General features: G+C 36.9%; 2 protein-coding genes across 3 annotated transcripts; one reads left to right on the top strand and one right to left on the bottom strand.

Moving 5' to 3' along the window:
- Positions 1 to 1,545: 1,545 nt before the first annotated feature.
- Positions 1,546 to 4,349, bottom strand: LOC113689145 (uncharacterized). 2 transcript variants are annotated; one of them, XR_011840111.1, is made up of 3 exons: positions 2,702 to 4,349; positions 1,851 to 1,940; positions 1,546 to 1,665 (listed from the first exon to the last, which is right to left on the bottom strand). XR_011840111.1 is itself a non-coding variant. In XM_072078345.1 (2 exons), exon 1 carries the CDS (start codon positions 4,312 to 4,314, stop codon positions 2,740 to 2,742), a length of 1,575 nt encoding a protein of 524 aa, XP_071934446.1. In that variant the 5' UTR covers positions 4,315 to 4,349; the 3' UTR covers positions 1,546 to 1,940; positions 2,702 to 2,739. The 2 variants fall into 2 exon arrangements, 1 of the variants encoding a protein (XP_071934446.1); XM_072078345.1 differs by having other exon boundaries at positions 1,546 to 1,940.
- Positions 4,350 to 5,709: 1,360 nt separating this feature from the next.
- Positions 5,710 to 13,389, top strand: LOC113730306 (SNF2 domain-containing protein CLASSY 1-like). The gene is made up of 8 exons (XM_027254925.2): positions 5,710 to 6,302; positions 6,397 to 6,521; positions 7,886 to 7,949; positions 8,069 to 8,313; positions 8,946 to 10,361; positions 10,507 to 10,659; positions 11,047 to 12,976; positions 13,089 to 13,389. The coding sequence occupies exons 3-8, from the start codon at positions 7,901 to 7,903 to the stop codon at positions 13,127 to 13,129; spliced, it is 3,834 nt and encodes a 1,277-aa protein (XP_027110726.2). The 5' UTR covers positions 5,710 to 6,302; positions 6,397 to 6,521; positions 7,886 to 7,900; the 3' UTR covers positions 13,130 to 13,389.
- Positions 13,390 to 15,818: the final 2,429 nt, after the last annotated feature.

The raw sequence follows: 15,818 nt of genomic DNA on the forward strand, positions 1-15,818 counted from the left end.
GCCATGAAAATGCACTTCTTACGTCGTGTCAGAATAACAATATATAGGTCAGTCCAAACTAATCTGGAATACCAATCTTGTACTTCAATGTAACAAAATCCGTTTGATTTTAGGGATAATTTTACAAACCTTCACTGAGGTTTTTAACAATTACATAGAGCGTCCCTCGCGTTTTAAAAATTTCACATATCTCGCCTACTTTTACTGTTTAGTAACAATATAGGTCCAACAAAAAGGATTTTCTCACAAAAATCCTAAATTACCTTTTTGTACAAAACTAAGAAAAAAAATTATAGTATATTGAATCATTTTCTTCCACACATTGCACAAATCAACAAGTCTAATACCTAACAACTATCCAAGCATAAGTTCTAAAACCAAATAACCATAAAAGATCCCAAATTGCATAATCAATACTTACCAATATAAAAAACACACACACACACACAAAACCTCCATTGACAACCAATTTTATACTCCAAAATTAAATATCAATGCTCAAATATGATATGTTTGGATAGAGGATTATTTGTCAAAATTTATTTGCTCACATCACCATTACAATTTCCAACACACATTTTTATCTTCTCAATTACCTTTTTATCTCACATATATCACATCACAAAAAGTGCTACAGTAAAAATATTTCAAATAATTACTACCATTACAACCCTTCTATGGCCTTAGAAATATCAATATCTCGAAAGTAGATTCTATTTTCACAATAAAATAATAATGATTGAGTGTTTGGATAGTGTATTATTTGAAATATTATTTGAAATAATTACTGTAGCACTTTTTGTGATGTGATGTATGTGAGATAAAAAGGTGGTTGGAAATATAAAAAGGTGGGTTGGAAAATGTGTCTATGATACAAGCGAAATACTATTTGGGATAATTGAGGTATCCATACTGATTTTTTTCAAATGTTACATTAAAGAAATGTTAGTATTTATTGTTCTTCTCCTTGTGTTTCGTTGGCTATTCTTAATTAGTTGATTGAGATTGACATTCTATCATACTGATTTTTTTCGAAAGTACTTAAGGTGAAATTGGAGCATTAAAAGTTACATTAAAGAAATGTTAGTATTTATTCATTAAAATATTGCCACGTCATTACTCGATATAGAGAGTGATGATCCAACATACTGTTAACTAAGACGCAGAAAAAAAAAAGAAAAGAAAAATTTAGACGCTCACATTGTCACGAAATTTGTCATCCAATTAGAGTATTTTGGAACATGTAATGCAAGTTTTTGGCCCAGAAACCTATTCTTGGCCAGCAACTATATTGATATTGATCATTTAAGGTTTCTTGGTGCTCTTTTCAGTAAGAAATCAATGTTACAATCAATGTTGTCATCAGCTGTGGTTCTCCTTCCCATTCTCCTCATTAACAAGCAGAAGCTAATTGAAGTTCCGACTCTGATCAGTAAGTGCTGCTGCCTGATCTTGCATCTTTCTCACATGAACTCCATCCAAGAAACCTTTCCAGCAATTGTTTACTATGACAAATTCCTACATCATTGTTAATTGGACAAGGAGAGGACAAGGAGAATGTATTTGGCAGATACCTGACAAAAGCAGTTTTCGTACCCTTTTTTTCAATAACTCAACAGAACGGTTGACTACATCAAATTTGAGTACCATCCCGTATTCCCTGACCTGCCATTTTGGCACTTGCATTTTTTCAGAGCATAATCGAAACGTATCAAGGAATAGTCACAGAAAACTGTATCACTGCTCCAGTTACAATCAAGTATAGAAAAAACATCATCTAGGTAGGAATAGAACGCTACACATGATGAAAAACAGCAAAACTGTAATACAGCTAAGGAAGAAGTATGTACTGAAATGAAATTTGGCGCTGGTGGACAAGGCTTCAATTAACACTTGTTTTTGCAACATCACCTCTCTTGCAGCAGCAGTTTTGTGGCTATCTGAGAAACAACACTTGATTAGTATAGTTAGAAACAAAAAGCAAACTCATCCATGATACTAACGCAAGAACGATCATGGAAATTTGAAATTTGGAATTTGGACATTTGCAACATATACACCCTGTAACTTATGTAGAAAGCATCTTCAGAGAAGGGGAAAACAAGACAACTTTCAACAGCAAGAAATGAAAAAATGAAAAAAACATAGAGATCAGCTCATTTTTTATGGAATAAATTAATAAAGACACTAAATTCAGAAACAAACAAGGAGGAGGAAAGAGATAGAAAATAAAATATTTAAATTTACAGAAATAAGAAAAAATTAAAAAATATTTAAAAGCTGTATGCAGCAGATTGTATGGATGAATATAAGAAATGGTGCAGTTCGTAGTTCAGCGTTACGGGGAAGGTAGTCAGCAGAAGAACACTTGAGCCTCACTAGAAATAGAGAAAGATAAAGAACATGCAATAGCTTAAAATGAAAAAAGAAAACGACATAAAGAAATTTATATCGATGTTGAACTCAAAAATAAATAAGAAAGAAAGAGAAACTAATGTACTTAAATCTATTTTCCCATCAGAACAACTCAAAAGGTGTTAGCAGTTCTGCACCACAAGAGAGTTTAAAAAAAAAAAACCTAAAGCTCAATATGGAAAGTATTAATATCTACTACTACATAATAGCAAATTCTATGCTAGTGGAGAAGCATATCATTTTGGGGGGAAAAAAAACCTCAAAAGAAAGGGGAGAAAACACGTACATGAGAACCAGCCAGGATTTTGATCAAATAGGTGGTCTTCAATTATCCCACTGCAACGTGAAAAAAAATGGGTAAAGGGCATTTTTGGCACTAGGATTGTCCCACTCTAATGATTCCCACCATTCTTGATTTCCCTTGATCTTACGAAGAGTGCTGGGAGGAGATGGTAGTCCGTTGATGGTAGAAAGAAACAAAGGCAGCCTCTTTACCTTCGGACAATAGCATATTTCAATCTCCCTGATTGAATCGCAGATCATGGCTGCCTTGCAAATGTTCTTCAGTTGTGGCAGCCCATTCAGACTCAACCACCTCAATTTCGGAAGGATGACATTGGCGGTGGCTCCTTCACTTGAAGTCAATTGGATGCCTTCTCCTCCTCCTTGTCCTACTCCATTGCCATCTGCTGCTATCTCCTCCAGTCCTTCACAATCTTTAACTATTAACTGTTCAAGATTTTGAAGGTTCTGCAGCAGCTGCACTGTGAATAGCTGCTTCATGTTGTGACATCCAAAAATCCACAATTCTTTAAGGGAAGAAAAGGTGCCAGTTGGAAGCAAATATGGTGGCCCGTCGATGGAAGAAAGAAACGAAGGCATCCTCTTTACCTTTGGACAATTAAATATTTTAATCTCCTCAATTGAATTGCAGATCATGGCTGCCTTGCAAATGTTCTTCAGTTGTGGCAGCCCATTCAGACTCAACCACCTCAATTTCGGAAGGATGACATTGGCGGTGGCTCCTTCACTTGAAGTCAATTGGATGCCTTCTCCTCCTCCTTGTCCTATTGCATTGCCATCTGCTGCTATCTCCTCCGGTCCTTCACAATCTTGAACTCCTAATGTTTCAAGATTTTGAAGGTTCTGCAGCAACTGCACTGTGAATAGCTGCTTCATGTTGTGACATCCAGAAATCCTCAATTGTTCAAGGGAAGAAAAGGTGCCAGCTGGAAACAAATATGATGGCCCGTCGATGGAAGAAAGAAATAAAGGCAGCCTCTTTACCTTTGGACAATTAAATATTTTAATCTCCTCAATTGAATCGCAGATCATGGCTGATTTGCAAACGTTCTTCAGTTGTGGCAGGTTATCCAGACTCAACGACTTTAATTTTGGAAGGATGACAACGGCGGTGGCTCCACTTGAAATCAATTGGATGCCTTCTCGTCCTCCTTGTCCTACTCCATTGCCATCTGCTGCTATCTCCTCCAGTCCTTTACAATCGTAAACTTCTAATTTTTCAAGATTTTGAAGGTTCTGTAGCAACTGCACTGTGAATAGCTGCTTCATGTTGTGACATCCAGAAATCCTCAATTGTTTAAGGGAAGAAAAGGGGCCAGCTGGAAACAAATATGGTTCTGATTCTCCGTAAAAAAGACCAACCAGATTTGGCAACCTGTGGAGGCGTAGCTCTTCGAGACCACAGAGTGGACTAAAAGACGAGACTTCCAACTGATCACATGGAGGAGCAGAGGACCATTGCCAGAGGAACTCTATTCCAACCAAATAAAAAATATGCAATACAGATAAGTGGCTTAAATTTATAAAATTCTTAAAAACATCTGACAAGCACCTAATGCCCATGCCCTCACAATCCTCTATTATCAGAAGTTTCATATCATCTGGCAAATAGTTCGATCCTCTGCCAAGCTTACACTGATGGAAATATAGTTGTTTTATATTAAATTATATAATTATTGACATTTTATATATGTTTTTCTTGTCAACAAACAAAATATGACAAATTTCACATCTTTAGTTCTTCTTCCTATTTCAATAATCAATTTCATTATTTATTTCTCTATCACTACGTGTCTCTTCATTTTCTTCTAGTTTGACAGATAATCTACTCCCTCTTTTGATTTTGTAATTTCAATTTGCTAATATCCACAAAATTGAAAATGATGAAAAAATGTTATATTAAATAGAAAAGTGAGAGGAGAAAATAGACAAGAGACAGAAAAATAAATTTTTTTGGATTTTCTAAATTTATTATTTTAAATTTAAAATTGTCTACTAAGTGTATGGTATTACAGGTATTTTACTATATCAAGGGAGGTAAGTGTAATTTTTTAAACTTGAGAGGGGCCTAGTAAAATTGTCAAAAATACATACAGTTCTAAAATCAATAAATATTATACAAATAAATATCAGTTTTAACATATATTCCATCTAAATGAATCTTCGTATAATTACAAAATATTCATGACAAGCATGACATTTATATGAAATCATTGCAACCGTGCCATCAAAATCCATCTCTCATGTCGCGTCAGTATAACAAAATTTGGCAATATACTAAGCTGAAATGTTTGGAATACGTTTTTATTTATTTATTTTTGATAAGTGAGAGGTCCTGAATTTAAAATTTTTCATTTACAATCTCTCATATTTACTATCCAATCCAACCTTTACCCAATTAATTTGAAATACTTGTTTTCACTTTGTATTCTTTTTTGGGGTATGAACTTCTTATCAATTTTGTATTGTATAGTTATTGGTTTGTCACGTTAAGTGTCACAGTTAAAATGTAAATGGATAATAAATACAAATATACGCGCTACAATTATATATTTTATTTAACTGGAGAAAATTTTATCCAGACTAAATCAGTAGTTGTATTTTTTTTCCTATCAATGAAGAAAAAATAAAAGCCTCATCTTACATGAAACGCCTAAAAAATATGATTCAACATATTCAAATAATCTTTACGTGCAAAATCCAAATGATCAAGTAATTTGGACCTCCCAAGTAATGATCCAAACCGCAATTACAGAGTGGTGATTAATGAGATTAATGGCAGCCACAAATTTAACAGTAACACCCATATTTACCAGCAGTAAATTGTCCACTAGCACTAGTAGCATATACATATATGGTGGTTGTAATGTAGTGGTACGCCGATGATAAAATTATTAATTGTCAACAACTTGACGAAATATTAAAAGGACGTGGGCCACCACCTTTTCTTACTTTTTGTTGAGCATCGGCCTCGAGTGGCGCGCCTTTTCCGACAGCTGCTTGAACATGGAGAAACCAATATTGGTCTATCAAACCCGGCATCCACACCGTAGGGTCTACCAATTCATGAAATCTCAACCGTTGAATTTTCGAATGCCCAAACTTACCCTTGCTGGGTGCAATCATTCACCGTTGCACCCGACTGTCGTTTACCGCGTGGATTCTCAGCGACCCCTCCCCATTAAACATTAATCCCAGTCGGCCTGACCAGAGGGACTGACGTATCTATCCACCGCTTCAACCGGTTTTCATGCAAAAAGAGGCAGACACAGTGCACAAACTTCAAGATTCGCAGTCTATTTAGTGGATTTTTGCTTTCGTCCTCCACCGACTGACCCGCTATCTCTCTCTCTTTCCTCTGTCTCTGTCACACTTTATTATTTATTATAGTATCATAATTGTTATGGATCCATCGCTCAATTACTTCTATAGCATCAAATCAAACAGTGAAGTGCATTGATCGCCACCGAACTCAGCTAGGCTTCTGCTGTAGACCTCTAGCGTCTGGCCCAGCGAAGCAAGCTCCTCAAATTTCATTTCATTCACTAGCTTCAACCTCGCGGAAATGATTGAGCTCCACTGAAGTCTGTGCAGTTGACTTGATGTTCTTCTTCTTCTTACTGATTTAATCCTCCTCTTCCTACTTGTGCTTACTGATTTAATTCTGTGGTAATTCAGGGGGATCAAAATGATGGATAAATGAGTAGACAAGAGCTTTGATCAGTTACGGCTGACCGGGGACAGTTGCTCATTTTGGTAGCGATCTGCTGCTTCTTCTGATATTCATTTTGGAAAGCGAAGGGGTATGTCTGTGAATCTGTAAATTTCCGTGTACACATTCAATCAATTAAAGTGCGTGCATGCCGTCTTATTATTATTTGTGGAATGATTGAAACGTCATTGAACTGAAGTTTTTAATGACCTTGAGTTTCCATCCTTGCTTTTAACTTGCTATAAAAGACTCGTCCAGGGAAAAAAAAAAAAGAAAAAGAAAAATAGAGAAAAGCTTATGACATAAGTTATTGAAGGTGGGTTGCCATGCAAAAGGAGAAGGAAATGGAAAATATGAGGCAATCAAGGCCGATTATTTTGGCTGTTGAATCATCCTACATTTCCGAGTGTGATTGAAAGTCATGACTTATTGCTGCTGCTGTAAATGCATCGATCTCAGGGAAAAATGTGGGGAAAAGGGGGAAAAAATAGAGCCAAAAAAGATATGTTTGGATCATTTACTCAAAAGCCATATTGCTGATTTGGAATTAAGGAAAGTTTGTCTTTCGACTTCATTCCTTTTCGAGTGCTGTTTGGACCACAATAAGAGAGAGAGAAAAATAAAAAGAAGAATTATCCTTTTTCAAACTTAAAATGTCGTTTGGATAACAATTAACAAAATCTATCTATGGGTTTCAAATTTCAAAGATTGGATTAACCATTTTAAGTTATGATAACACCGTCCAAGAGGAGTTTCAAATGACATTTCTGAATATTAGATCCCCAATTGTTCAACTAGTGTATTCCAGTGGAACTTGACTTATTTAAAGAAGGTCTTGGTCCTTGAGGTCTCACGAATGTAAAAGAAAAACTCGGGCTCACCCTTCTTTGCCGTAAGTTGTTAGTCCCATTAGTATGTCAATGCTGGTTTGATTGTCCATTCTCTCTACGCAATTGACACTGTCAAAGAGGAAGCGAAATCAACTAATGCAAATAGCTTCCATAAGAGTAGCTTATTGCTTGAGCAAAGGGTCGTTTCAGTTTTAATGGCTGGGCCTACCCTCGCTCTCTGATGGATAAAATGCTTTAAACGGATAGAAAGATTTGATATTCTTGTCGTGCACTATTCCTGGAGTTGCCCCCCCACCCACCCAAAAAAACGCCCAAAGGCCAGCAGCTAAGACCGATTAATTAGTGTGTTATGTTTGTGGAGGACGACACTCCAGGCATCTGGGCTGGAAAGGTAGATTAGACCGAGGCACGCACAAGCGAGCTCTATATCGTGGAAACAAATATTAGCTGAAATTGCAGTACCCTAATTAGTATGTACATTCGCCCATGTCAAACGTAGATATCTGTAGCCAAGACGCCTGTGTCTGGACATAGAAAGTGATTATTTGCAATAAATTGCAGCTTTAAACTCATGTACTGACCTGTCCTTCTAATTTGACCACAGATTTGTTGAGCGATCATGAAGAGGAAGAGATTGGATGAAAGCAGTCATCCACTTGATACATATCGTAAGCACTAACCAATTCCCATCTATGAACTTCATGCTTTCTGTTTTCCCGTTTATTTGACTATAACCTCTACTTAATTGGAAGTTCACTTGACATGTCTATGTTATGTCATTTGACAGCCTTCGAGGCATATTGGTGGGGCTCTTGGCATGCTGTGGAGCGCTTAAGAATTAAGGATGGAGCCATTACCATGCATGTAGTAGATAATGGGGAGGTGATCGAGGAGATGATTCCAACGTCAAATCTCCGAATGAGGTCAAGGAAGGCCACAATTAATGATTGTTCATGCATCTTGAGACCCGGCCTTGATGTATGCGTTCTGACTGCTTCATCCGATACAGAAGACTCGAGTGAAGACTCGCTTGTAAGTTTTTCTATGTCCAAATTTTCTCAAGCTTGGATATTGTTTGGTTTGTGACCAAGAATTTTATGCACCAAGCTGTAGGATTTAGTTCAGTTCTCGTTCCTTCAATTTACACAGTTCACATTGAAATACCTCATCCATGTTTTCCCCAATTTGTCTCTTTGACAAAAACATAACATTTTCTTTACATTCGACTGAAATAGTTCCTGAAACCGGATAAGAAAACTGCGGACCTAATTGGCAATGAGAAAATGAAGGCCAGCTCAAGTGTCAGGCATATTGTCCTGCCTTGCTCTACTTCAGCGAGATCCCAACTTATTCCTGACATTATTCGGTGCTATAGCAGAGGAGGCCAAAGTATTATTTGTATACCAGCTTTCACGAAGAATGAAATTTAGACAAAATAATTAAGTTGATCAACAATCTATTTTTAAGAGCACGACATTATTCCTGTGTCTATTGTAAAAAGATTTATTGTGAAAGTATTTGAGTTATGTATCCTTTCTGCTGATTTTGATGTTTTAACTAAATCGCTCTAACTCACATATTCCTTCTATTGCTTCTGTTTGTTGCTTTCTCAATAGCTGTGTCCAGAATTGCCAGCTTATTTGCATACTCTTATTGTGGTATAGGTCTGGGCTGATGCCAGAATAAGATCTATTGAAAGGAAGCCTCATGGTGCTATATGTGCTTGCCATTTCTATGTCAGTTTCTATATCAGGGAAGATGCCGCTCTTACGTTGCAGAAAAAACTTAGTAAAGAAACAACAAGGGTGCAAATTGATCAGATTATGATTCTTCAGAAACTTGACTCAGTACCTTCTGAGAATCAGCACTACCGATGGAGAACGTCAGAGGATTGCTCTTCTCTTCTGAAGTACAAACTTTTCACGGGAAAATTCTGCTCCGACCTTACATGGCTGGTTGTCGCATCCATTGTAAAGCAAGCCATTTTTGACGTAAGGTCAGTAGAAGGTCGAATGGTTTATGAGGTCCTCGATGTTGATTGCAGCACCGATTCTGGCAGTAATTCCTATTGTGTGAATTTCAAATTAGACAATGGAATATTGTCCCCCATCATTGTCCAATTTGTTCCAGGCATTGGGAAAAGAACCGGAGACGAGATGCATACTGATGCACCACTGTGCCTTTATGAGCCCATGGACTTGCGTCGGTCAAAGCGCCGCTTTGTGCAGCCTGACCGTTATTTGGGTTGTGATGTGCCCGAGTTTGATGTTGAAACTCCAAGAATAGGGGGACGAAAGATGTGCAAATGGGATTATGAGGATGAGGAGTGCGAGGAAATGCCACTTGCACTATCAATTCAGGCTGACCACAAATATCAGAAGCATGATGAAAATGAAAACAGGGATTTCTCTTGCAAAAGAAGATCAGACAAGAATATTCGTGTATGTGGAAGTGCAGACAAATCAACTGTCTCTAAAAATTCTGAAAGCCCACCAACTCGGGAGAAGAAACAATCTGACCAATCACAACTTGCTTTGGTTCCCTTGTCAATATCTTCAGAGGGCAAATCAATTCTGCGTGAACTGGACGCTTCATATGATGAAAATCCTGAAGGTCATTCTGGAAATATTGCTGACCTTATTTCCAGGTATCTTTATGAAAATGGTTCCACCGCCAAAGGACGCAAAAAGAAGGCTTCTGAGTTAAACTTCAACAGGAAGGAGCATGGATTCATGGTACAACATTTACCCAGAAAAACATACAAGAGAAGTGCATTTTGCATCCGTTCTGAATGGGAGAGTATATACAATATGAAGCCTTCTGGAAAGAAATCATTTAGTGCTGCTGCATGCAGAGAATTGTTGACAAGATGCATGGAGAACATTGACGCAACCATCAATATGGAACAGCCACCAATTATTGATCAATGGGAAGAGTTCAAGTCAACAAAATTTCAGAACCAAAAGGAAACTAATGACAAAGCTGAAAAGAATCATGAAGAGGAAATCTCTGAAATTGATATGTTGTGGAAGGAAATGGAACTTGCCCTGGCATCTTGTTATTTTCTTGATGATGGTGAGGTATGACTTCTAAACACGAACATGCAAATCCTCAATAAAATGGTCAACCATGAACTCTCCATATTTTTAACTTCGTCTGTGTCCATGATGATATTTCTTCCACTAAAATATAAGAGAAACACCATGATGATTTAAAGATATACAGGAATCTCATGCATTTCCAACTGAAAGGAAACTGTCAACTGAGAAAGGTGGAACAGGATGTCACCATGATTATCGACTCAATGAAGAAATTGGAGTTATTTGCCGGCTGTGCGGATTTGTGAGCACAGAAATAAAGGATGTCTCACCCCCATTTGTAAGTCAATTAACATTTGATGAAAGAGTTATCAAATATGTCAAAAGCATGAACCAATCTTTGGATATGAACTTAAACAACTAAAATGGTGTAGCTTAAGATGTTAGTGGTGCTGTACAACTTGTACAAGAAAGAATTAATGTGTTCTGAGTCTTTTAAATGGTAATCCAGTGAAAATAGCCTTGCATGCTTAAATAAGGGCCAACTGAATTTTATATTTTTTGCCTTCTTAAAGAAGGGCCAACTGGGTATTTGCATGATATGCCATTTGTCTCTAGGGACTAAAAGAAACCATCATGCTGCCCATGAACTCTTTTATGTTCATGGTCACCTGTTTTCATGCAAAACTTGATTATCTTGATTGGTTCTCTGTTGCTACCTTGGCAGTGGTCATCTGCAAGTGGGTTTGTACATAAGGAGCAAAGGGCTGAAGAAAATTTAGAGCATAAGCCCAATGGAGCTGAAGGCCTCGATAATTTTCAAGTCCCAGCTTCCTCCAAGGCACCTTCATCAGAAGGAGAAGTGGAGGACAGCGTGTGGGCCTTAATTCCTGATCTTAGAAGTAAATTGCGTGCCCACCAAAAGCGAGCTTTTGAATTTCTCTGGGGAAACATTGCTGGATCTTTAGTACCAGCTCTTATGGAAGAAAAGAGCAAAAGAAGAGGTGGTTGTGTTATTTCTCATACACCTGGAGCTGGCAAGACTTTGTTGATTATAACTTTCCTTGTTAGCTACTTGAAACTATTTCCAGGTTCTCGACCTCTGGTGCTCGCTCCTAAGACAACACTTTATACATGGTACAAGGAAGTAATTAAGTGGAACATTCCTATTCCCGTTTACCAGATTCATGGTGGCCAAACATATAAAGGTGAAGTTTTAAGGCAAAGATTGCGCTCAAATGCAGGTCTTCCTCGAAACCAAGATTTTATGCATGTCTTGGATTGTCTGGAAAAGATGCAGAAGTGGCTTTCCCATCCCAGTGTCCTTCTCATGGGTTATACCTCATTCCTGACATTGACGAGAGAAGGTTCAAATTATGCTCACCGGAAATATATGGCCCAAGTTCTGCGGCAATGTCCGGGGATTCTAGTACTTGATGAAGGGCATAACCCAAGGAGTACGAAATCAAGGCTAAGGAAAGCTTTGATGAAAGTTAATACGAAACTCAGAGTATTACTTTCCGGTACCTTGTTTCAGAATAATTTTGGGGAGTATTTCAACACTCTTTGCTTGGCAAGACCAAACTTTGTGAAAGAGGTGTTGAAAGAGCTGGATCCGAAGTATAAGAGGAACAAAAAAGGTCAAAAAAACCGCTTCTCGCAGGAAAATAGAGCAAGAAAAATGTTCACTGACAAAATTTCGAAGCTCATCGACTCAAATATACCTGATGAAAGGTTGGAAGGTTTAAATATTTTGAAGAATCTGACTGGTGGATTTATAGATGTGTATGAAGGTGGGAGCTCTGACAATCTCCCTGGTTTACAATGTTACACATTGATGATGAAGTCAACCTCTCTTCAACAAGGAATTTTGGACAAGCTTCAAAATCAAAGGCCTGTCTACAAAGGTTTCCCACTGGAACTAGAGCTCTTAATCACTCTTGGGGCAATCCATCCTTGGTTGATAAGAACAACTGCTTGTTCTAATCAATATTTCAGTGCGGAAGAATTGGAGGATCTTGAAAGAACTAAATTGGATGTCAAATTTGGTTCAAAGGTCAGATTTGTTATGAGTCTTATACCCAAGTGTGTGTTTAGAAGGGAAAAGGTCTTGATCTTTTGCCATAACATTGCTCCGATCAATCTGTTTCTTGAGCTATTTGCCACCATTTTTCACTGGCGAAAGGGCAAAGAGGTGCTAGTGCTTCAAGGTGACATCGAGCTCTTTGAGAGAGGGAGGGTGATGGATAAATTTGAGGAGGCTGGTGGACCTTCAAAGGTTATGTTGGCATCTATTACAGCCTGTGCTGAAGGGATTAGCTTAACTGCAGCGTCACGAGTAATATTATTGGATTCTGAGTGGAATCCTTCAAAGAGCAAGCAAGCAATTGCTCGGGCGTTTCGACCAGGTCAGGACAAAGTTGTGTATGTGTATCAGCTCCTGGCTGCTGGCACACTGGAAGAAGAGAAATACAGTAGAACTACATGGAAGGAGTGGGTTTCAAGTATGATATTTAGTGAAGAACTTGTTGAGGATCCTTCTCGCTGGCAAGCACAAAAAATTGAAGACGAACTACTGAGGGAGATAGTGGAGGAAGACCGAGCTACATTATTTCACAGGATAATGAAGATTGAGAAGGCATCAAGTGTGATCAGAGGTAAAGAATCATGTAACATCATATTACTAACAGCTGTAAAATAATTTTATGCAAATGTAAGAACCTGACCTTTTTCTGTCTTCTGTTTTCTGGCATCTTTTCTTTTCTTTAGAAGGGGAAGGACGAAGCGTGAAGGGACAATTGGGTGCATGAGAATCAAACTCTGGTTTCTGAGATGAAACGAGGAATAAAGATCCTGGGTATCCGAATAGTCTGGTATTAAGTTTTATATCCTCTGTCCAGGGATGGTATCGTAAATTGTAATTACTTCAGGAAATGGATTTTACAGTCGGCACATGTAATAATCAGGCCTGAAAACTCACATCTTCACTGATGGTCTATTTAAGGCTTGCAAGTCCTGCAGATGGTGAGCTAATACTACTTGACAGAAAATCACTTCATGTTCAAAGGTATGATTTATTGTCAGCTCCAGTTTTGGCATCACGCTTTCATTTTTTTTTTTATGTCAAAATCACGCTTTCACAGTATGCCCATTTGGAGGCATTAAGAAAAAAAAAGGAAACGAAGTCGTTGAAAGGTTTGCTGATGTTGCTGTAGCGTGTGTTCAAAATTGAGCAATGCCATACAAAAGTTACCATTTCAGAAATCATTTTATCGCCTTATTTGGATAAACACACACGCGCGCACACACACACACACACTCTCTCTCTCTCTGACTTGATAACTTACATGATGTTTTATATCATTTACGTTTAAAGACATATTAAATAAACACACCAGTAGTTCTGGGTCAAGTTAATGATCTTCTCACCAACTCCTGTAGTATCATCTTCTTTCTCATTCTTGCATGATTCCACTTGTTGAGGCAAATGGGAGCATGAACGTGCTGGAATAGGATGAGCTAGCTTTACTAAGTGATGTAGTAATTTTTGGTTCAGTTTACTTTTGCTGCAACTTAATTAAGACTTAGCTGGGTATGTCAGAAAACTATGTTCATGGATTATGTTATAGGCCATAGCATATGAGAGTTGAATATGCAGCTAACTACAATATGCTTCTTTGATGAAATCACAAAACTGAGAATTATCCAATCTCATCAAACAATGAACCTAGCGTAGATTAGGTTTTCAACGTAGCGAACATGCATCACTTGAGAGGTCCCAAAGCAGGCAAAAAAAAATATTAAGATAATTATAAGTATCCATGAACAAGTATTTTGAGTCTGTTCTGCATTGGCGAAGAAGATGACTGTTAAATTGTGTGCCTTGATTTGTGCAACACCTAGGCTCTATGGTGTTCTCCATAATCTACGGGAACTGGGTTCACTAATCCATGCAGAATGTGTCCATGCATGTTGAAGCTAGCATTAGCATAACATAATAATAACAACAACCACCCTGGAGTTTATATATGGCTCCTAGCTTCTATAATGTATTAACACTTGACCTGACTAACCAAAGTATATCAGATTAAAATATGTAAAACAAAGGAAAATATCATAGAGTGGAAAATTGTCAATCGTCATCTCCTTTACACACAGCAAAAGAAGTAAATTAAAATAAATAAATAAATAAATAAAGTTGATGCTTGGCACATTATCCAAGTTATAGTTAGCAAACAAACTCACTTAGCTAAATTTATCCATACCCGTCCATGAATAGATGGACATGGGTATCTTAAGTTTTTGTATATGAGTATAAATGGGTTATCCAATAATGTCAATTTATTATTGGATAATCCATTAAACCCAATTAACCCACTTAGAATTGTCTTTCCCCAAGTCTCCTTTCTTCCTCCACCCATTTTTTTTCTTCAAATTCTTCATTTTGTCATGATGTTAACTACTTTTGTTTCATTATTATTATTATTATTATTATTATTTGTTGGTTTTATCTTATCATTTTATTTTCTCTTAGTTTGTTAACTTGCTCATTTTTCAGCATTACTAATTTATAACAACTTTTAGCCTATTTTTCTATCTTTTCAAAATAAAATTTTAAATTTATACATGAAAAAAATGCTAAGAGTTAAAAATTTTTGGATTAAGTTTTTATGTTAACTTTTATAGTACTTAGTTCAAATTTTTATATCCTTATTGTTCAATTATTAAATAGTATGTAATTTGGGACATAGAGTACAGATGAAAAAAAATTATTAATTAGGCTTATTGAGCATTATAAGTAAATATTTAAAACTAATGATGAGTGCAAATGATGGTATAAATTGATAACTTAGTTTGCAAAAATGAATTTAAATGAGTTTACAAAATGTTAAAATAAATGGGTAATTGGGTTAGCCAATTCATTTTTTGAATTACCCATTTATACCCATATAATTAAATGGGTATAAATGATCAGTTGATTCACTTATACCCATTACTCATTTTAACCCATCCAAATCTGCCTAAATCACCCATTTTGACACCTCTACCTCTAATCCAAGGTGTCATAGTCATCCAAATCAAGTTCAAAAAGGAATTATAAGAAATGATTAAACATCACTTCTCTGGTAGAACAACTAGTTTGGTGTGTATAAAATTAGGATAGGTAACTAGACATTTTTTGAAATTTAGAAATCATACGGCGTACAAGTTCATTGCAAAAGTCTGTAGATATCAGGGAGGGACATTTCCCACAAAAAAAAAAAAAAAAAAAAAAAAAAAAAAAAAAAAACGCTGCAGAGATTCAGGCTTCATCCTAGCCTGGCTGATTTTCGTTTGTCGAGTTTCCATACATGCGCGTCAAATTCATGATAAGAATTTGGTACGAAATTTTCTACGGTATACGAACCATGACCAAAATACGACGTGCATCTCCTCCTTAAGTAGGTTTACCGTTTTTGTTTCTTTCGTACATGTACGCTTGCGAGGACTACGTGCATG

Source organism: Coffea arabica, chromosome 2e, assembly GCF_036785885.1.
Source record: "Coffea arabica cultivar ET-39 chromosome 2e, Coffea Arabica ET-39 HiFi, whole genome shotgun sequence".
NCBI classification, from domain to species: Eukaryota; Viridiplantae; Streptophyta; class Magnoliopsida; order Gentianales; family Rubiaceae; genus Coffea; species Coffea arabica.

What these genes read in the sequence shown, in the direction of transcription:
- LOC113730306 (XM_027254925.2), top strand. Translation starts at nt 7,901, where the DNA reads ATGAAGAGGAAGAGATTGGATGAAAGCAGTCATCCACTTGATACATAT. An exon ending in TCATCCACTTGATACATATC is followed by an intron (nt 7,950 to 8,068) that starts GTAAGCACTAAC and finishes GTCATTTGACAG; the next exon opens with CCTTCGAGGCATATTGGTGG. An exon ending in ACTCGAGTGAAGACTCGCTT is followed by an intron (nt 8,314 to 8,945) that starts GTAAGTTTTTCT and finishes ATTGTGGTATAG; the next exon opens with GTCTGGGCTGATGCCAGAAT.
- LOC113689145 (XM_072078345.1), bottom strand. Translation starts at nt 4,314, where the DNA reads ATGAAACTTCTGATAATAGAGGATTGTGAGGGCATGGGCATTAGGTGC.